The following is a 21,646-nucleotide window of genomic DNA, read 5'->3' as shown; positions in this document are numbered from 1 at the left end:
GTGAGAAATATACCGATGAAGAAATGCCAAAACGCAGAAAACATTAACGCTCCTAGAGCGGTTCTTCTTCTTTTTTTTTTTTTTTTCCATCACAGAAAACTGCAAATACCTCCTACGGCGACACACATGCATTAAACAGCCCGGGATTGAGAGTTCGTGACGGATGCAAAATACGTGATCAAACCACGTAGCGATGACGTAACAGTAGAAGCCCGTGGCAAAGACGGAAGCTTAGAGAAAGGAAAATTAAAGTTACATCTATAAGAAAAAAGAAAAAGTCGCAGGCTGAGCCTTAAAGCATTATGCTTGTTTTATTCACAAGCCGCGACGCATGCGAGACCGCTTTTGTCAACAAACTTAACGCCATGCGTACACTGGAGACAACCTACGGCGTAGCATACCAAATATGTAGCCCAAAAACAAATACTGAAAGAGAGCACTACGCCACGTTAAGAAGCACGTTTCAAACGCGGGAGGTTATAAGGGCAAGCCTACTAGCTCAACAAACGGGGTCACTTGGAGAATATATGAGCAATGGAAAAAGAAAAGAGTCGAAAGCTTTCACTTTCGCAGGCAAACGTGTTACCGCTCCCAGCTGCTTGGCCACGGTGTCGCCGAAACATGCTTCCCCTCACTTGATTCAGCAAACAAATTTCAAATTCAAATCTTCATTTTCATTTACATCACCCAGATGTTAGGGCCGCAGACACTGCAGCTTGATTGCGTTTTACAGTTCGAGCACACGTGGCAAGAAATGCGGCGAGACCGAAACTGGTAAAAACTAACACGCGAATCCTCTCTCATGAACTTCAGATTACATACGCGAAATATATAAAAAGGCAGGGTACCCGAGACTTATGCAGAAACTGTAAACTTTGTAACCTGTGAATGCGTGGCGAGCAACTGTATACCCCCGTGCATATTATTTTGTCGACTCCAAAACTCAAGTAAAGGAGAAAACTTGCGCCGCGACTTGATAGTATTCAGATCACACGAGCGTGGTCGGATGGCAATCGTGTTCGCCTTTGCAGGACGCCGAAAAAGAGGCACCGCTGTTTGCATGCAGCTCAAATATAGGACAAATTTTAAGGCGAAAGCCTTCAATGGCTCATACTGCCGGCGTTCATTCGTTCGGTCACACTATAGCTGTCAATCAAATGACGTCATGATGACGTCCCAGAAAAATTAAAATCCTGTCTCCACCGGGAACTGAACCTCCATCCCTCGAGTCCCCAGCCGAGCGTTTTTCACGCCCGGGATCGTAAAAAGCATATACTTCTGCTGGTCTACCGTGAGGATGATAGTAGCGATGACAATGACGCTGCAATAAGTGATAAGACAATGATGATAGTAGCGCTGATAATGACGGTGAATTTAGTTGATAATGAGAACAATAAATCCAAATCCAAATCCACTTTATTTCCAACATAAAAAGGAGAGTTGAGCTAGCATATTTATAAGGAATAACAGCACAGAGATGAGGGTCAAGGGACAAGGTGTTATATTCTTCCTTGTCCCTCATCTCTGCGCTGTTATTCCTTACAAATAATGAGAACAAATGTGATGCACCCTGTGTAGCAGCAACGCTCAGGCTTTCCATTTCTGTAGCGTAGATTCAAGAGTACTCTCTATTTTATTTTTTTTTTTCGTTTAACACCAATTTCATCTAACACCGTTATATGCAGGAACGAGAGACAACGCTATAGTCCAGAATCTGGCGCTAGCTGAGATAGTATCATCGAAGAAAAAGACAAAAAATATTAAGCAGTTAAGGACCAAAATAGATGAAGCTGTAAAGAGAGCTGATCGTAGGTAATTAAGCGGGAATGTGCTCAGCCACGATCGTGGCGGCACACGTAAACCTGCCAGCCACTCACCGAGCTCGCACGTACATGTATTGCGTTTCATTCGTTATCTGCACCCCGCAGCGACGCATCGCATCCTTGACATTCCCATTATCGTTTGCGTCTCGCACTCTACACGAGGCGAGATGTGTGCACAAGGTGCCGCGAAAATAACCCGCGAGGCGTCGAACCAGCACACGTAGCGGAAGGTGACGGTTTCGATTGATCACTTGTTTTCCTTTTTTTTTTTTTTTTATTTACGAAGACTTTGGGTTTCGGTATGTTCACGGAAAATCGCACAACCGCTCCTGCATTCACGAACTGATCCCCTGAACGCTACGTGTCAGATCAGTCGTAGAGCTTTTCGTTGGTTGGTTTGTTGGGCCATAACCTTACCGTCCATAATACCGGCTTACCGTCCAAAGAGATTAAGGCTAAGAGAGAAGCAGTAGTGGAGGGCTCCGGAAATTTCGACCACCTGGGGTTCTTTAACGTGCACTGACATCGCACAGCACACGGGCGCCTTGCTTTCCGCCTCCGTGGAATAGCGGCCGCCGCGGCCGGAATTCGATTCCGCATCCTTGGGCACAGTAGTCAAGCGCCCTAACCACTGCACCACAGCGGCGGGTAGAGGTTTTCGCTTTAAGCGCGGACACTATAGCACTGCATGATTGGAATTGCTTATACACCGAACGATTTGCCTGTATGAGACGGAATCAAGCCTGCAAAAGGATTGCAATGGAGCCCGAACATTGCTTGATGGTTATGGAGTGCAGTTGTCATCGCATCATATATTACCCCCCCCCCCCCCCCCCCCGACAAAAAAGATACTTTTGTTCACCCCGTAGCTCACGCGTGACCGAGTATGCACTTTTTGTGCGAATTTATGGCTTAGTGAGCATGCGCACATTGTGCTGTGCAGCATGAGCTTTCGTTGGTCTTTTCGGCATTCCGCATTTAGGCAATCAGCGGCAACCTGCAAAACTTTTCCCGTGCCTTATATTAGGGGGACACCTACTGTTTCGCAAATCACACCAGGTATAAGCAATGTCCTTTCAATAACACTGTTTCCTCTTCCTCGGACAACTCGCATCGGCTGCTACATCAGTTCCCAATCAGAGCACACCTCCAGCATCCATCCGGCTTTACCGCCTCTCCTCTCGCAGGACACATTGGGCTTGAGCCACGAAGGAGGCCAATAATATGGATCACACCTTTAGCGATAACGATTTTCGGATCAGGCCTAGCTAGCCAGCTGTTACTTCTAAAGTGGCCCCTCGTTGCGCCGGTAACAAAGCAAAACAGCTCATTCACGTTTCTAGACAGGGGCGAGGTCACAGCCTATTGACAACAATGCTCTCCCCCTCTACCAAAAAAAAAAAAAAAGACTGCCAGCACGAACCATAGGCCTAATAGTGTGCTGGTAACTCATTGGCCCTATAGGGCCGGGCATCACTGACAATCTTCAAGTATTGGGCCAATGATTTGTGTGGCCTAAAAGAGGGAGGGGGGGGGGGGGGGGGGGGTGACTTAAGTTCTGCCTCTAAGCATATGACGCGACAGCATTAATGGCTATACCGTCTGCGGTTACCTTTCCCGGATCCTGGTTCGCGCCGCTGCTACTCGCCTAATTCCCAGTCGCTTAATTTGTGTCTCTATTATCTCACATGCATTCTTTAACGAGGCTGAATGTTGTTGCTGGCTACAGGTGGGGTTAGCCTTGCGGGTTCTACCCAGAATCACACGTAATCGCTAATAATCACGACTGCTGTCGCCATCTGGAGTCCAGATTAGAGTCCTAGGTAGCAGAACTAAAAGAAGGCGTGAATCTCCTTTCCGCACCAGTAACGTACCTGCGTGGCTATATAGTAGTGGCGTTTCTGAGAGGTACCGGTGGATTCAATACCCATCTCACCCTCCCCTCAAACGAGCTGTCTGAGTAGGCAGCTTCTGCAATGTACGCCATATTATGCAGTATCGTGACGTCACACATTTCAGGTCCTGTCACTGCTAACGACCACCTAGCTGCCACATGAATGCCTGCCATTTTGCACCCACATCGTCGACATCGGATACTCTGAAGAACGGGGTCTTAAAGCTATCGCATTTAAAAGTGAACTAAACTGGGCCGATTTCGCCGCTACAGCGGTACCAGCCATAGCGAGCCAGGTGGTGAAATAAGACGTATCGCTAATGCAAGAGACAAGGGGGGAAGAGAGAAGCTTGTTCTACAAGCTCAACCTAGTCCAGTCTAACTATACATAAAATCTTGTTCATTGTACAACAGCCCGTATATTACTGGCCTGGAGCAGCAGAGAAAGAGAAAAAAAAATTACTATTAAAGGCGAAGATTTATTAGACATTGGATATTATCGCTGAGTGCAGGGAAGCCTTCAAAGCCATGAAGCGGGGGTGCGACTGTGTACACTGCCTATAGCAATGTCCAAATGCCCCTCTGACACAATCGTACAATGGCAGCTAACGTAGTCTTCCTGAAGGGTTGCCAAAATGTGTATGTGCTGTGCTGTCGGCAGCGGTAGCATTGCAGATTCACGTCTACCGGTTTCGGTATAGGGACAGTGACTTGCTGCGTCCTTCGACGTGCAGCCAATAAAAAAAGAAGGTTAGAAAAAAATGTAAAACGGAAAGCGAGAGCCGGTGTTTTTAAAGATTAAAGGCTTAAATGACGTCTAGCGCACGATTTTAAGATATGAGGGAAAGCCCGGAGCGCGCGTCACGTCTCCATGGCGTCAAGTTTCGACCGTCTACGCAACCTCATCACCACGGGAAACAGGCGTGCAAGCGGGCGTTGTCACACGGTGACGCGAACCAGCGTTGCAGGAGATTTGCGTTGCAGTATGCAGTGTCCCAAGCACTACATAGCTGCAGCATGACGGCAGCGGCTCTTACAAGCACTAACAAGATGCAACGTCGAGACTGCGAAGCATACGATTTGCAAACGCCGGCTCGTGTCTGACATTTCGACATGGAGTACAGTTGAACACGAAGCTAAGGTTATCTGTCCGAATAAGCAAAACAGATTCAGAGTAAGCTGGCGCTCGCGAACACTAACCAACCATAACGCATATAGCTTAGCAGACTACGCCGTTTCACGATCTCGTCAGCCCACCTGACTATTGCTACGTTACCCTGAATGACTATCATCGATGGGAGGAGTTATGGTTGCTTTCGGAGGAGGTGGTTAATAAGGGAGTAAATAATTGATTTCTTTAAATTTTAGGTTAAAAATGGTCTTTGGAGAAATTTCCCTACTTAAATTTCTTCGCGCGCGCATGTGTGTGTATGTGCGTGCGTGTGTGGCACCCCATCCCTTAAAATACATCGACTATGAGCTGTCCGCATTACACGCACCCCGTCCATTTAATCTTCCCTTTAACTGACTGCACCAATGATACCATAACAAGCATATTCCCTAAACAGTTCTCCTGTTTCCCACTGTTGCCCATCTAATTTCCATCTCCACAGCTCGCTGTGTCGTACGCAATCTAATTTCCAGCCTCTTCGTAAGGATCTAAGTTTGCACCCAGTAGGTTAGTGCAGCCGAGGGGCAGCTGTTCTACACTTTCCTCTAGAAGGATATTCTTAACTTCACCCCCACTCTTATATCCATATTTCTCTTTGTCAGGATGTGCGGTCACTACATGTCCTAGATAAATGTATTCCCTTTCCATTTGAATACCTCGCTACATGCTACCTATAGGTAAAATGTTCCCTGGATCAAACGTCCCCGGAAAAAAAGTTTCTTTCTGCTAAGTAGGAAAAAATGTCCACAAACGAGTGAAGTCGAATGTATCGTAACGTCAGCTTTTCGCCTGGCTTGGGGCTCGGCTTCTCAGGGAGGAATTGCTTCGAGAAAAAGGTGTTTGGCCTAGTGAAAAGCGGCCGCAGGTGAGATTTTACATGAACGAAGTCGCGCCTAGTTTGCTTATTTGATCTTGCATCTCCTTTTATGATTTTAGCTTGAACCTGATTTTATTTTTATTTTTGTTTCTCGGCGTGTTTTCTCGTTCCACGTGCTGTAGCTCCTCATTGTGCTATAAAGACGTATAGACTGTGATTCTACATGACGAGTTGCAATGATGTATGCTCATGAGGGCCGTTCACAACAACAACAAAAAAGATGATTGCAGCGGAACAGAGTGACCAAGGGCAAGTGCGTATCTGGGTAATTCTGCGCTTCAACGATGTCACTGATCGGAGTGTCGACTTGTAGTAGGCGTGTGCTCTTTCATGACTTGACCTGCACTGCATGATCGTGACATGATCTAGTACTCCGACAGCGGCCTCGTATTTGTCTCGTTTGCGCGCTGACCACCGGCTTCGGCGGCGGACGTTGGGAATGGCGCTTCAGGATGGCCATCCTAATTTCCCTATCACCACCGGTAATGCAGACCATGGCCACCGGAACGGTTGACCCCCGTCACTGAAAGATCTGCGAGGGTGTATCAATAGCGCTTTCTTTTATTAGCGGTTACTCAAGGCTACTAATTAGACATCCACAGGACCTAGCCCCTATAGAATGGTTACATCTGTTATCAAAGTCAGCACAGAATGCAATTAACTGTTCATTTTCTTGCCAAGTGAATTTTGGAAGGTTGTATTCTGTGGACAAAATTTCGCCTTGGGGACCTTTTCTCCTAGGAGCCGCTTCATCAGGGGCCTTTTTTCCGGGGCCGAATCTTCCCCAGACGTTTTTACCTACACCCATGCTACCTATACATGTAGCTATAGGTTTGGACACGGTGCCTCTTCTTCCAGCCTTTTAATCATCGTGTGCAAATACTTCCTTTCCACCCTATTATCGTTGTTCACATATTGTACAAAGGGCAGTTGCAGCGACATTTCACCACAGAGAGCAACGCACTTCAAGTAGCCCCACTCTCACATTGCTTCCGCGGCAGCAAGCGGTGACAACAATGAGGGTACGCACGATAGCAATGAAATGTCGGCTGCGTGAACGCTATCTGCCTAAAGCAACAAAGCGTGAACACAGGCGGATTGCAAGATCACCCCTTCGATGCGAGGACTTATCTCGCGCGGAGCGGTAAACTGAGATGAGAGATCGTTCCCTGGACCTTTCGCGCACGTTTCGTCACAAGCGCAAACGCGCAAAAGCAACGATGTCAATACGTTCCGCTAAGCGCCTCCACTAACTACGGCCCACCTACGCGTCAGCGAGGAACCGAACAATGCCACAGACACGGGCAAGGAAGGAGACGTTTTCTATCGTCGTGCCCTCGACGACTGCTGGGATGTACGATCGAAGGACCCCCCCTTCTCTCTCCTGAGTCACCACCTCCATACTCTCACGTGTACCCTCCGCGCATACGTGGCGTCGCGCGCCAGCGCAAGGTCTTCAACGGGTCGACACACAAACCTTGACACGCTCACCGCGCCGCTGTTTCCAATGTCGCGGCACATGTGCATCGCGCACGTTTCTCCTCCGGATGCAGTATGTGCGCGCCCAGGGTTAGTATATGCTGTGTTGTTATCCGCCACCGTCGTCGCCCGAGCACGATGCGCGCCATTAACTCCGATCGCGGACAACAATGACGGCGAGACGCCGCCGCGCCCTGCATTTGCATACGCGCCTGCATACGCCTTCCCTTCACTGAATCTGCATCCGGAGAGACTGCACCCCCTTCCTTTTCCTTTCTACTCGCTTGCATGAGTCTTAATCAGAAGCCCGATCACCACTATTAACTAGCAATTAAGCTTCGTCAGTGACGGTCATAGAGCCTGCCATGACTGCGCACCAGAGACGGGGTCATGCAGCTGAGTAATGGGTCCCTCCTCCCTAACCTGCGTGTGTTACTATGCAACGCTCTGTATAATGCTTCCCTGCATAGAGACACCGCGCAGCGCGCGTGCGTGCACAAGGAAAGTTCACAGCCAGCGGGCACTGACAAAAAAAAAAAAAAAAAAAAAAAATCTAGTAGCGTGTGCAGCACTGGTAAAACTAAGAAATCAGCAAGTAAGCAAGCAGGTACATAAGCGGCAGCTCTGACGCTACTACCTGCGAAAGTCGACAAAAAAAAAAAAAAAAAAAAAAAAAACGCGAGCCGCTCTCATAACGATGCGCTCACACATCGCAAAAGCCTCACAAAGAAAAAAAAAAAGGAAACTGAACAATTGCTGAAGGGGAGCCTCAGTACGCAAGCTAACCATTCAACACTCATGAGGACTTGTCTTCGTCTGCGAGGTCGAGAAAATTCGCACAAACTCCACCTTATTATAAATTCATAATGTGATTGATTAAAAAAAAATGAATACATCTGTTTGCATTCTACTTTAGAAGCTAAAAAAAAAAAGAAAAAAGAAGAAGCCGTTTCAATAATTACAAGGCGACCAATATAAGGCTATTCGATTCAAGGCAACTGGCGGCAACTGACAAAGGAGACAGGCAATCGCTCAGCAGCTTGAAAACTAAATTACCGCATTGTCGATGCTAGTGCTGACAACCGAGGTGCTTGCGCCAACCAATCGTAAGTGAAGGAAACAGTCTGAGAGTAAACACACTGTCTGCGAGTAACAGCGACATAAAAGCAGCCTGGCGGCCTGTAGTAGCGAATGGCAAGCGATGCAGTAATGATCAAAAGGGAGAGAAACACACACACACATACGAAACCGAACGCACGTTACCGCGTACACGGCGCAACAAGCATCGTGCTTCCAGATCTTGTAAGGCCAAGCTGGTCTCACTCAAAGCTTCTCCGAGTGCAAAAATGTTCCTTCTCTGAGACCCGCGATTACCAAGAAACTTTGTTGGGCGAGTTGGTACACATTCATTATTAAACAGCGCGAACAAGAAGACAAAGGACAAGATAAAAGGAAGCCACTCTGTTTTTTCAAGCAAATATAAGTTGTTGTTTTTTTTTTTTTTTTTTTGAGTGACTTTTTGTGCAGCAGGTGAACCCAGGGGTTGTTTCACGTGATTGTTTCGTTTTCGTCGTGTTTGTTTTTATCTAGGCCTTGGAGTAAAGGCATAGTTGTGAGTCAGCGCTTGTACTGTGGCTTCCTTTTATCTTGTCCTTTGTCTTCTTGTTCGCGCTGTTTAAATTAATAATGTCTGAGAGCCGCGATCCCCAAAAGGTACTACCGTGTAGCTCTCGCCGTGCCTGAAAGCACAGCGACATAAGGCAGGAAAGGGTATTGAGTTAATCTTGGTCTAGGCGATGATGCCAAAGGAGCAAGTGCAGGGGGGTGACGCAAACGTTGCTCTTTTGTAGCCGCTGTACGCGCAGGCTTTGTGAAAGGTTTGCAGCACACCGCGATTGTGGTCGCAGTCCGAACGCAAGATACATAACTCTCTCATGGCTCCGCCACTTTCCAGAGAGCATGCCGAAAGACATCCTCCACAGAGCTCACCAACTGCGCTACGATCAACCTTCCTAGTCAGCTGCGCGCAAACGCGCGACACGGCCCTGCCACCGTTCTCAGTGCACACATCCGCCGGCGGCGGCCTTTCAACGGTTGGAGACGCAGGAAGAGAGCTACGGGAGAAAAAGACGAGACAAAAGCGATACAAGGCAGAAGACAAGCGGCTCGTGCGCGTGAAAGCGTGACCGTGCAGCGGACACGGAATGGGACAAAGAGACACCAGAGAAGCTTGCGTGTAACGAGCCGGCTCTGCAGGAACAAATGTAAAGAAGTGAACACACACACAGAAGTGAATTCACAGTGAAGCCAAGTGGGGAGAGCGGCGGCAGAAAGTGAAAATAAAATAAAAGCATACTATCCAATGCTTTCCCCCACCTCCTTATGAGAGGGGGGAAGGTGCGCGTGGAAGGGCGACTTGGCAAACGGGAGCGGAGACAACAGCCGTGGCCTGGATACGACATAAACGCGCAGTGGATGTGGAGAGGGGGAAGAAAGGAGATGAAAAGGGTGTTACAGGCGGCAGTCGCGAAAGTGAAGTGTGCCAGCCACAGGCGACTCCACTCCTTCAATCGGCCGCGCCGGGCGTTTGAGCGTTGCGCAACAACGCCGGCGCTACGTGCGCTTGTCTTTGTTGAATGTGTACGAGCGGCGGGCGCCAGATCGGAAGGGAGATCGACCCAGATCGGCCGCACCCTTCGGCAGGTACATGCACCGTACCACGTCGGGCTGTGCGCTAGCCAGAAAGACTGAGAGCGTAGTCGATGCCGCGGGGCATGTCTGCGTTTGTGTTGTTATTTTCTCGGCGGGGTTCGGAGGCAAAATCCGTTCGCGGACGCCGGAGGATCTCCGCCGAAATATGCGCGGCGCACCGTGCTCGGAATGTGTTTCAAAACTGATGCAACACTTTTAGACCAATTACGTTCTTTCCTATTGGCATACATACGCGCGTTTTTCAGAATGCGATTATCGTATACATCGTTGTTAATACTCATTCTCTCCGCTATCCTGTCATCTCCGTACTGTCTTGATAGATCGCCGTATCTATCACCCTCGCCGTCCATTTTAATTTCCTCCGGCTGAAGACCAGGTGTTTCCGTGGCAGGTAAACATCTAGCTGTTCTTGCAGTTTATGTTCCCTTTGAGGCTCCGTTAATAAAGGTACAGTTAGATATATTGCGTTTCACGGAACATAAAAAGCTAAGGCTATTACGCAGAACGCAAGGGTTTAAAATGCGCTGAATGAGGTAAAGTTTGTATGCAGTTTGCTAAACAGTCATACGAGAACAACTGCATACAAAGCGAGCTCAAGAATAAGCTAGATCTTGCAGCGATTTCTTCGTTTCTTCATAAATCCGCATCCTTTTTGTAAGCATAAAAAAGCGTTTTTTTTTTCTTTTTTTTTCTTTTTTTTTTTTAATATGCCATATAGCGAACGCACTCTGCGATACGTCTCCGGAGTCGGAACAGACAGCGTGGTAGCAAGTCATCTGCCATTTTTATGCAGACTAACACTGCAGCAGCATAAAGTTTTTCCTGGCCATTTTAAGCCCAATATGCACTTTCGATGCAAAGTATTTACACGCGCCTCCGGTTATTTCCTTATAAAACCCACGGCATTTTGACGTTAGTGTTCCCATCAGTCATGACACTGTAAAATTTGGTCATCCCTGCAATATATATATATATATTAACCGCTACCATTTTGGGCTATAAAACTAATATATTCTCTTTCTTAAGACCTGAATACTAGAAGACCTGAATATTCAACCAAAAACGAAGTGTTTATACTCAAATAAAAGACTTCCCCGGCTTAGCAGCCTTGTCTTTTCTGAAATACCTACACAATATATGGAGCAGAAGGACATTCGATTACCGAGACATTACACGCATTAACTGCGTACTCGCGGACGCCTGCAGCGAGCAACCACGTGCGATGTTGAGAGCTACTAAAATGTGGTGCTCAGTTCGGCTAAGCAGGGGCGAACAGATGCAATGCAAAAACGTAACTGGTGAGAGTTACCTGCGTAGTTTTTGTCCGTACGCTCTTGTCTAGTAAACGCTTGCTGGCGACTGTGAACGAGCTTTTCCGTCACTCACTCGTTCAATCTACCTTCATCCCTTACCTTCCCCCTTCTCGGCCTCCTCGCTCACACATTACATCCCCGTCAGCATTATTCTCATCACTTCGGCCACACAACACGCGTTTAAGAAACTTCGGTCATATTTCTAGACATAGACGTGCACGCACGGTCGGAGCATATCTGATCGGATCCGTTCGGATAACGCGACCAACAGCGGCAGTAAAAAACAGCCTTGAAGGGTTCGATAACTTACGGTGCACGATTCCTCAGCAGAAGCTTTCGCTCGCCACGAGTACACAAGTTAGTAATGCTTCCACGCGCCCTCGGAAGAGACAGGTCTGTCAAAAGAAAATTAGTGAGTGAAGTGTGAGACTAAAAATAAAGCGAGTACGCGGTGGCCGACTCCAGCGATTCCGGAAGTTATAGCGCGCCGATTTCCAGCGTACACGCCAGGCAGTCAACCGGAAAGAGATGGGAAAAAAATAGGGCACGCTTTAAAGCACGATTCACAACCGGTCACGGTTTCCTTTTATTTCCGCATTGAAGACTAGCGGATATACTGAAGTACACGATGACCTGTTCCGGTAGCCAGGCGAAATGACACGTCACATGGCCGGGCATACTTTATTAAGAACAAATGGCATGCCATGACAGTGGTATATGCTTAAGCAGTCGAAATGCTCAAATAAGCATATACGACCGACTCGCCCAACAACGTACACTCTTAAATAGTGGTATAACCGAAAATATTTCTAGGCCGTAATTAGCTCGCTAATGCTGCCATTCGTGAAGGTCATCTGACGCGCAGGCGTGGTGCGCGGAGCAGACGGCGCTCCCTTCGTGATCGTTTTCTTCTGCTTCGCTTCTTCTACTCCGCACTCCTGCTGCTGCGTTATTCGTACCGGTACAATACTTCTACAAACACACACCACTGACTGACACAATGCCAGACAGCCTTCCAGTCCCCTGCCTACCCTTTACCTCCACCACTGCCCATCTCCCGGGACTTCCCATTCAAAGTGACCTCGACACCTTCGTGTCTTCTAGACACGGCTGTGGTGTCCGAGATTCGCAGACAGCTATGGAGGAGTTGCGCTCGAACCAGTGGTTCGGTTGCTTTTCCCTGACATTCGCAGATAGCCATGGAGGACTTGAATCACAGCAAACCATGTCTGACCATGCTTAATCGAGTTTCCGCTCTGTAAACTAGGTTAAGCTGGGTTGAGCCTTAGCATGCCACCGCCCGCAAACTAGCCGCAAGCAAGACCGCCACCGCCCGCTTCCTCCCAAACTCCAATTAACCAATAAACGTTTCCACCACCCAAGACTTTGCAGACTTTACAACATCTGAACTCGTGGCGGTTGCGTACGTATACCAAGTCTGCAACCGCCTGTGGTTCCAGCGCCGAACGATTTAAGCCCTGTGAGTGGTCCCACGATTCCCACGCTCCGATGATTTGAGCTAACACTCGGCATTCGGTTCAGCAACGTTGAATGGTTGAATCCCCATTCTTTGTCCAGAGGGTGTTATGTACGCCGCCCGTCAAAAAAAAAAAAAAAAAAGAGAAAAAAAAAAAAAGAAAAAGAGCCCGAAAGGAGGGAGATGCAAAGCTCAGTAAATTTCGTGGAGTGTTCTGACACCGAAACATCTCCCCTGGCTACGCTCCTGTTGCATAGCATGGCAAGGTAAGGTGAAAAAAGGTAAGTTAAGACAAAGCGGTCGTCGCCTACGATTACAGCCTTGGTGGAACTGGCTGTGTGTTAGTTTCAATCCCCTGGATATTTTTAAAGTGCGCTGATATCGCACAGCAGAATGGAATTTTCTAATAAGCCGAAATGCGGTAGCCGCGGCGGCCTGTAAAGTTATAGGCTCATCACTCGAGCGATACTGCAACTTAGCCATGAAACTACTGTATTTATTTTACCGCTTCGCCACTAACCTTATGTATATATGCCGGATGTACAGTCGTGAGCAAAAGTGGTATAGAACACTCAGTCGGTGGCGGAGCTCCGGAAAATTGCATTCCAAGTTCATCTAGCAACAGCTATCTGAGATTGAGGCACATGTATGTGTCGCTATAGCTGTCCCTGACGCTGTCGCTAGATGGCATTTCAAGGTAGTTTTCATGAGCAGTGTCAGCGGCTGAGTGTTGTATGCAACGTTTGCTCACGACAGTACAGCGCAAACTTCTGCCGCTCATTTATCGAACGCGCGCCTATAGGGAAGGCCAAGGGCACACAGAGGCCCGTCTATACAGGCACAAAGCGAACGCTTTGTTTGTATGTACCAAATGTTCGTAGTATCAATTTTCGACAAATTCCCGCGGAAATCAAGAATCTGCTGCGAACCTGAAGATGAACATTATGCCAAACTAATGACGACGGGTACATGCCGCCATTAGGAAACAAGGTTGGTTGGTTTGGTTTGTAGGGTTTAACGTCCCAAAGCAACTCAGGCTATGAGAGACGCCGTAGTGGAGGACTCCGGAAATTTCGACCACCTGGGGTTCTTTAACGTGCACTGACATCTCACAGCACACGGGCGCCTTGCTTTTCGCCTCCATTTTACCTCTGTGTATGTATGTTTAAGTTCTATCATCAGTAACGATACACGTACAGACCATTTTTCTCCCAGAGCAACGACGTTTCGGCGGTGTCTGAATTAAGATTTTAATATCGTGAATGTTTCGAAAATTGTTCCGACTCTTGGCTATTCAACCCCAAAGCGTTGCGTGGAAAACCGCGGGCTGGGTGGACAAGCTGACGAGGTCAGTCGAAGACTTCAACGCGGAGAACACAGACCTGCAGGTCACATATGCGTACATGTGGGAAGACAATGCAGGAGGCTGCTTTAAAAAGCCTCCGAGGAAAATCGCCTGGGACGCTAAAGAACACTGCCTCAAGGTGAACATGACCATACTATGCCGTCATAAAATGCGAATAAGCTTTCCATACAAACCGTTCCACGCGCGGAAGGTAGAATAACCGAAATTATAATAATGCTAAAGACGAGAAACAAAAAGAGGACAAGGAGAGTAAATGCTTGAGTAAAACATGTCATACGAGTCAGTTGGTTTCACATCGTTTTCGTAGCAGCGCCGAGTGACGAGGCGGCAAAAAAAGAAATAAACGACAACAGGCAGCGCTGCCATATGTGCCGCCGGTCTCTCGTCACTTCGCGCTGCAGCAAAAGGAAAAAGCAAATGCCTTATACATCATTGCGAATGCGCATTAGGCACCCGGTCTACGGCAGTACAGTTTCGCTTTGCTAGAACCCTAAAAATGCGCGGGGGCAGCAAGCATACGTGATCCGGCATACGTCTGCGATCATTTTATATTACTTTTTTTTTTTTTTTCAGAGTGCCTGTTCAAGCCCACAGAGATAATTTGAAGGCGCAAGCTCATTCCCAAGTCACGCATGCAGGCAAGCCGAGCACCAGGTCAGGCCATACGTGGCTAACCGGCCGGCAGCGGGAGTCGAACCTACCACCTCCCGAGGCCACGGTCGGCACGCGTTCCAACACTGACCCGTCGAGCTCTAATCGGTCAAGAGATACATCCGGCAGCGACCGGAAGAAGCAGGGTCACATCAGATGCGGCCCCGCAGCTGTATGAGTACGTGCACAGCCTCCCACGCTGGCGGCGGCCGATACGGACGACTCCCGCGTCCGGTTCTCGACGGAAGCCTGCATGCGCCGCCGCCGTCGCATACCGCGCATACCTGCCTCTCGCGAATGCACCGGCGCGGGAAAAAGGAGGAGGTCTGCCGCAAGAAGGCACTCGGATTGGGAAGAGCGTCACGATCTCACTGTTGTCGATAAAACGGCCAAATGAAACCCTTCGGTCGAGAGCGGTGGCCGAAACGGAGGAGTTCGTTCACCGATGGAACGGCCTTTACACGCCATATCATTCATATATTCCTTTCGCGGAGCGGGAGGGTGATTTGGATGTACGGTGGTATTTTAATTTTTTTTTTTTTTTTTTGTGCTTTACTGACACCGGCGCTGTAACTTCGTAGAACGTACAGCGACGTTCCGATATCGAAGCGGACATTATACTTAACGTTCTTTTTCTATTCAGGTAAAATCGCTGGTCACTTGCTGACTAAGTATGCATTGGTTTCATTTCGATACGCACACACTAACTGCAGTGTCAATCAGGAGCGTTAGGAACCGAATCAATCAGAATACGTCCGAATGAGGCGTCCGTTTGACCAGGCAACATCAAAGCAACGCTGCGGCCGTTATAGAATTTGTTATTAAACGTCTGCGCTGAATGAAACGAAACACCCAGTCAATGATCATGGCTAAGCACCTTCGTCACGCACGATGCGGGGACGGGGTACGGTGTCATGCGTGACTCAGCGCTCCACCCTTCATGGAGGCAGGGGATAGCGGGAGAGAGAACAAAAGAGGATTAATACGTCAAATGCGATATTAGACATGGAACCACGCGGCTGGGTAAACGATGTGCACATAGCGTTTGTAAACTGAGTTTAAGAATAGTGACTGACATCATAATGGGCTGAAATAGTCGGTTGCTTAAATCTGGCGTTCTGAGATATGTAGCGTGTTTTTTTTTTTTTTTTTTTTTTTTTTTTTTTTTTTTTTTTTTTTTTTTTAAGACGTGGCAGCGAAATTGGAATGAGCCGGATACCCCACTTCGATGGTTGGTTGGTTGGTTGGTTCATAGGAAGGGAAAGGCGCAGTATCTGTCACACTTGCTCTGTGGACACCTGAACCGCGCCGTAAGGGAAGGGATGAAGGTAGGAGTGAAAGTGGATAGAGAGAAAGGGGGGGCCGTAGTGGAGGGCTACGGAGTAATTTCGACCACCTGGGGATCTTTAACGTGCACTGACATCGCACAGCACACGACGCCACTTCGTTTCGCCTCGATCGAAACGCAGCCGCCGAGGCCGGGATCGTTTCGATGGAGGCGAAACGAAGTGCACGGCCACTCGGTCTCGTGCCTGCAGCCTACACTGTTGCAACTCGCCTCGGCGTCTGCGTGATCAAAGTATAAATACCGCGCTCACCATTATACGTTATCGGTTCCTGAAGCACTTTGCCGGTTCCCACGCCGCGGCTGCCCGGCATAGATAACAGGACCACTAAGCTCCCGTTGTGTTTACTACACTGTAATGCTGCTTGCTACGCCACTTTAACGACACGTTATCGCACATCGCGAGGGCGACCAATTACCCAGCATGCATCGCTCCATGCAAGCTCCCCGTACGAGGCTGCGTAAATAAAGTCAGCTACGAGCGTCCAAAGTGACAACCGCGTATTGGCAGCAGACTGCCTGCTGTCCATGCACGCGATTATGTCACCGTTACGGCCATACTACTTCATATTTCAAAACACATTTTGTCCTGTGAATGCTCCAAGTATTGCGAAGTTGCGTTCAAGAAAACCCACTGCAGGAAACCCAAAACAAGCGTTATGCACATAGTCCACGGAGATCTCTGTGTTTTTACACAAGGTGCAATAGCAAACCATATGATAACCAGTCAGCCCCTGAAGGAAGATGACGGCTACAGGTAAGCTGCATCATCGCAGATTCACGCGCCAGGTATCATTTGAACCATGCGTCTACTGTCGCAGCTACATAGCAGATTTTGGCACGGAAACTTAGTACGGTACTTTACGTTGCACAATTGTCACGTGACACAAACGATCTGTACCAAAATGATGAATGAGCATGGTCACGCAACTGCGAAAAACCTCTGTATCTGCTCTGCCCTTCACAGCGACGATTATTTATCGAAGCTGCAATGCATCGGAGATTCCAAAAGCTTGTTCAAGCACGAAGAGAATGACGTGTGGCAGAATGGCTTACCGTCGTGAGCTGTTTCATCAAGTTTCATATCTGAATCTATCCATATATCATACGAGCAACCGTCAATATGTAGCGATCCAGTACTTATCACGCATCGCATTGCAGAAAACAACGCACATTCATATGTTTATTGCCTGCCTGAGAAATATCAGGCTTTCACAGTTAATAAGAGCGAGTTGGCGGGCTAGTTGGTTTTGTATAATTACGGAGCAGCGCAAAGGAGGGGCACAGAGACACCAGAAAGCACGAACACAAGGCGCTGACTATCAACTTCAGCTGATAGTAAGCGCCTTGTGTTTGTGCTTTCTTGTGTCTGTGTCCCGTCCTTTGCGCTGTTCCGTAATTAATTAATAATTAATTTCATTCGATTATAGAACACGAAATAGGAATTGACTGAAAATTAAACAATTAACGGACTGATGACAGACCGCTTAGACCTTCAAGGGATAATTTCCAGCCGATATGAGGCGAAGTATGGCAAAACATCGCGGTCAGGAGAGTCAGCAGTATGGTGCCAGAAACTAATCAAACAATTCAAAGTTGTGAGCGTTACGACACGACCTGTCGAAGAGAAATTCAGCACACCAGTTCACACCCCTTCCGAAATTTCCTGACCGTGAAACGAATGCACTTAAGAGGAAATACTAGAAAATAAATAAACGGAAGAAATGAAGGAAACCAGACTGTGGCGGAAGTTTGCGATTGTAGCGGATAGGCTGCTGATTCGCATTCCGCGGAGCTCTTCCTTTGCGTCAGGTCGAACGTGTTCGACTTCCGACTGACGTTAGCCGGGGAGGGGGGCGGAACCGGAGCAACACTATGCAGACTATACGAATCCATCCTAAAAGGACCTCCGTACCATAACTCACTCGAATTCCATATAAGGAGAGGCTTTTTTAAAACTCCCAGCTTCGACCATACCGCTGCAAGCTCCGCAGCCCCTGCTGTTCGAATGGAAAAAAAAAAAAAAAAAACTATAAAAACAAGCGAACGCAGCCAGTCAGGAGAGGAAGCCGTCAGCGCGTAAATATAGCGCAGGCGCCAACACATACGCAAGTCCGCTCCCAGCCGCTTATTCGACCAGTCTGCAATGAGTCAGAGGGCATCGGGTGGGGTTATTACACAATGCGACTCATCTGCCGTCCGCCGAGCCGGCTGCCCGCCGACAAGGCACACACAGGCCTGTCACATTGCGACCAGCGTGTGCAATACGGTTGGTACGGTCGTAACGGGCCGTGTAAACACCTACAAGGGCGAAGTGAAAGCACAACCAACAGCTGTAACGTGGTAACAACCAACCAACCGCCCGTCTGTGGCAGAAGCGCGAAAACATACTGAACGTCCAACCGCCACCAGTGGCTCCGTTTAAAAAAGTTTGCTGCAAGTCGAGCGCTGTCTAACTGCAGCGACAGCGGAAAAAGAATGAAAACAGTCGCGGGATCACGGCAGCCGAGCGTTGGTAGTACATATTCTGAACTTTCCCGCGCTGTCCAAACAAGCGATGTGCTGTAGATTTCAAAAAGAAAGGAGCGCGAGTCAGGTAGCATGCTGGAGGCGTGCGCGCGCGCGCGCGGTCTCGGCCGGCGACACTTACCTGACTTTGAGGTTATCCAAAAATGCATCTGTGGTGATGTTCTCGAGAAGCACAAAGTCTCCGATCCCGACGTCGTCGAATCCGGCCATCGCGCATTTCACACGAGCCACACTGTCAAACGAGACGGCACCAAGATCGACAGTTTGAATTGATGCACCAACAACTACACCAACGAACCGCACGGGCCACAACTACCACTCTCCGGCAGCCTCCGTTTTCTCCCGCCGCCTACGACCGGGCGGCTATCAGAGGGAGGGAATGAGCGAAGGAGCGCGCTGCGCGCCGCAAACGGCAGCAGCACCACCCGGCGAGAGACCGGCGAACGAAAAGCAAGAATGAAACGGGACGTGAACGCGTACGCCGTTCCGTGCCAGGCCAACACCGGCCAGGCGGACTGGCGGGGTTGGCTTCCGAGAAAGTAGTCTTCTCTCTCTACTTCGTTCTTTCATTCGTTTGTTTGAACGGCTAGAACAGCGGTGCGATCCGCTCGCGGCCTTCTCCTCGAGCCACTCCGCCTGAAGCACTGACAGCGAGGCCGCAAAACCCTGTTGCGATCCCTGATCAGTGAGTTGTAGCACCGGCCGTGGTTGTCGTAGCTGTTTTTCCCCCTCAAATACGCCGTACTGGAAGCCCAGATGCGCTCGAACAGTGTTGCGGTCGAGCCTGTTGATCAAAGAGTCGCTTGCAGTACGCTGCGGAATAGGATCAAACTGAGCTGTTGGAGACCCACACCCTTTCTTTTTTCTTTTTTTTTGTCTCTCTCGCTCGTTTATGAGTCCATGAGCGAGCGAGGGAGTCGGCAAATGGCTGGCCTGAGCAGCCGTTGACGGTTCGAGTGTCGGCGCTGCAGACGCGTAGGCGCTCTTGGTTGTTTTTGCAACCAACGTTTCTCCGTCCTGACAGCTTCAACAGCTGTGACAGCTCTTTGTCAGCGGAATTGGAACGACTAAAGAGGGCATCCTCATTTAGTCGCTTCTGTCTGTCACTGTATATCGTAACTCCGCGAGCAGCATGAGGAAGAGTTGCGGCGCTTTCATGTCAGATTACGTCTTGTTTGAAAAAAAATAAAGCCCTATTACCAGATAGACAATTTGATGCCAAGTGTACGTCATGTTTCTTTTTTTTTTTTGTTAAAAACCGGTTTACTCGACACTGTAACGCATTTTTCGATTTCATCGATATCCAGTGGAATGCTATAATTTCAGCCGGAATATACAGCTTGTTATCCTACGAACAGGAATCAAAAGGCCACTCTCGTGAATACTTGTGTGACGTCCGAATGATGGCCCAGAAGCTCGATGTTGGACTCGGAGGGAGTTGCTTTCTTACCAGTTTTCTAATTAGTTCTGCGGATGAAATAAAAATATACTTTGCTGTGAATATGCTTCCCCCCTGATTAGTTCGGGATCTTCCCAATGTCCACCGGGAGATATCCCCAGATAATATTGATTTCCTGCATTTTTTGGTAGTCTGAATTAGGCTCGATTTAATTGATTTTAAAATTTTGGTCTTGGAGACTCATTGGACGTGAAATCGCCTTCATTTGCGTACGTACTATCGGAATAAACCAAGACTCAAACAAAACAATTGAAATGAAGAGCAAAATGAGAACATCTTAGCCGGCGAAAAAATAACCGACAAGTTATTTTATATTCGAAAGCGGGAGACTGTCCGCGCTAATCATCCTCGCGTGCATTGTTCTCCAGCCGCTAATATGTTTGCGTTTTTGTGTTGCAGTTTCAATTCTGTTGGTAACACGGGCAGAGTCCATGGATTGCTTATTCAGGTACTGTGGTACAATTTACAGTGCCCGCTCATCAGCAGCTCAGGAAATGCCAGGCCCGTATTGAAGGATGTTGCTCAATGGCCGGGAAGCCTGAAGCCCGAGCAGCACGCTAGTTCGAAGACAGAAGCCACTGTCTGACGTGACATGGCTAAATTACTCATAAAAAGTAACTAAATTACGTTTCTAACTGCATCCTCGCGAATGGAGCGGTTATTTGTTCCTTGATAGCGTGGAGGCAAACCCGACGAAGTCAGGCACCCTCCGAGGGCAGACCGGTCACGCTCCCGTTTCGCGCTGCTTATACGGGCACCCGTGTGTGGACGCCGGTGGTGGCGCTAACTCACTTTTCTCGTACACCCTGCGGCGAGCGCATTAGCGCACTGGACCAAACAGCGCAGAAAGGGGCAAGGTCAGCCGCCCAGAACTTCTTACGCTTTGTTAATTGCGCCCCCTTGCATACGTTCCCATGCGGCTGACACGCGAAAGAGAGCGCCCGAGTGCATACGCTAGCGTATACGGGAAAGCGCCCGCGGGGCTTACGGCTTAAAGCCCGTTTACAGGGAAAAGTTGGTTGTCACGGCTTGTTCGCAGAGCACCTCCGTAAAAGGCAACTCCGGTGGTTTATTCATCATTTTGTGTTTTTAGTTGAATTACATTCCTCGGCATGTCCCGACTCCAACACAAAAAACCGTTTTTTTGAAATTCCAATTAGAAGTATTTTTAAAAAGAAAAATAAACGCAAATCGAAATCGAAGCTGCTTTCGCGGCCAGAAACGACGTCCCAGTTGATGAAATGGTGACGCCACACTCAGTATTAGAAAAACACTCGTACGTACGCTGGATGGTGAAAATGAAGTATGGAAGTCATGAGGCACTGCATAAAATGTCTGAGGTAATTCAATATAAGCCCGACAATTTCATAATCACGCGGGAAGTGGACAATAACGCCGGTATACTGTTTGCGACGTCATAATCTCAGTGTTGCCCGCACAAATACTCTCAACTTAAGGCATGAAAACCGCATATTTTAAAGCCGTGTTGCGCGTGAACGGATTATTGTACGGCGCCAAAATTTTGTAGAATGCGTCAGGACGGAGAGGAG

The 21,646-nt window shown here is 48.5% G+C and overlaps 1 protein-coding gene across 2 annotated transcripts in view; it reads right to left on the bottom strand.

Annotated features, from left to right (window-relative positions):
- The window catches only part of Myo31DF (Unconventional myosin ID), a 122,120-nt gene that overhangs the window by 35,313 nt on the left and 65,161 nt on the right, over positions 1 to 21,646 (bottom strand). The window contains exon 1 of one of the 2 annotated variants that reach the window (XM_084594091.1): positions 18,759 to 19,033. The exons of the other annotated variant lie outside the window; for it this stretch is intronic. Within the exon in view, the coding sequence (XP_084450217.1) occupies positions 18,759 to 18,847 (89 nt within the window). The 5' untranslated portion in view covers positions 18,848 to 19,033. Of the gene's footprint in view, positions 1 to 18,758; positions 19,034 to 21,646 lie in introns of those variants that run through there. 2 annotated transcript variants of the gene reach the window in all.

The sequence above is a fragment of the Amblyomma maculatum genome, chromosome 2, assembly GCF_055883805.1.
Source record: "Amblyomma maculatum isolate TAMU_Amacu chromosome 2, ASM5588380v1, whole genome shotgun sequence".
Lineage (NCBI taxonomy): Eukaryota > Metazoa > Arthropoda > Arachnida > Ixodida > Ixodidae > Amblyomma > Amblyomma maculatum.
Note: the sequence above shows the minus strand (reverse complement) of the source record. Positions and strands in the feature narration are given on the sequence as shown.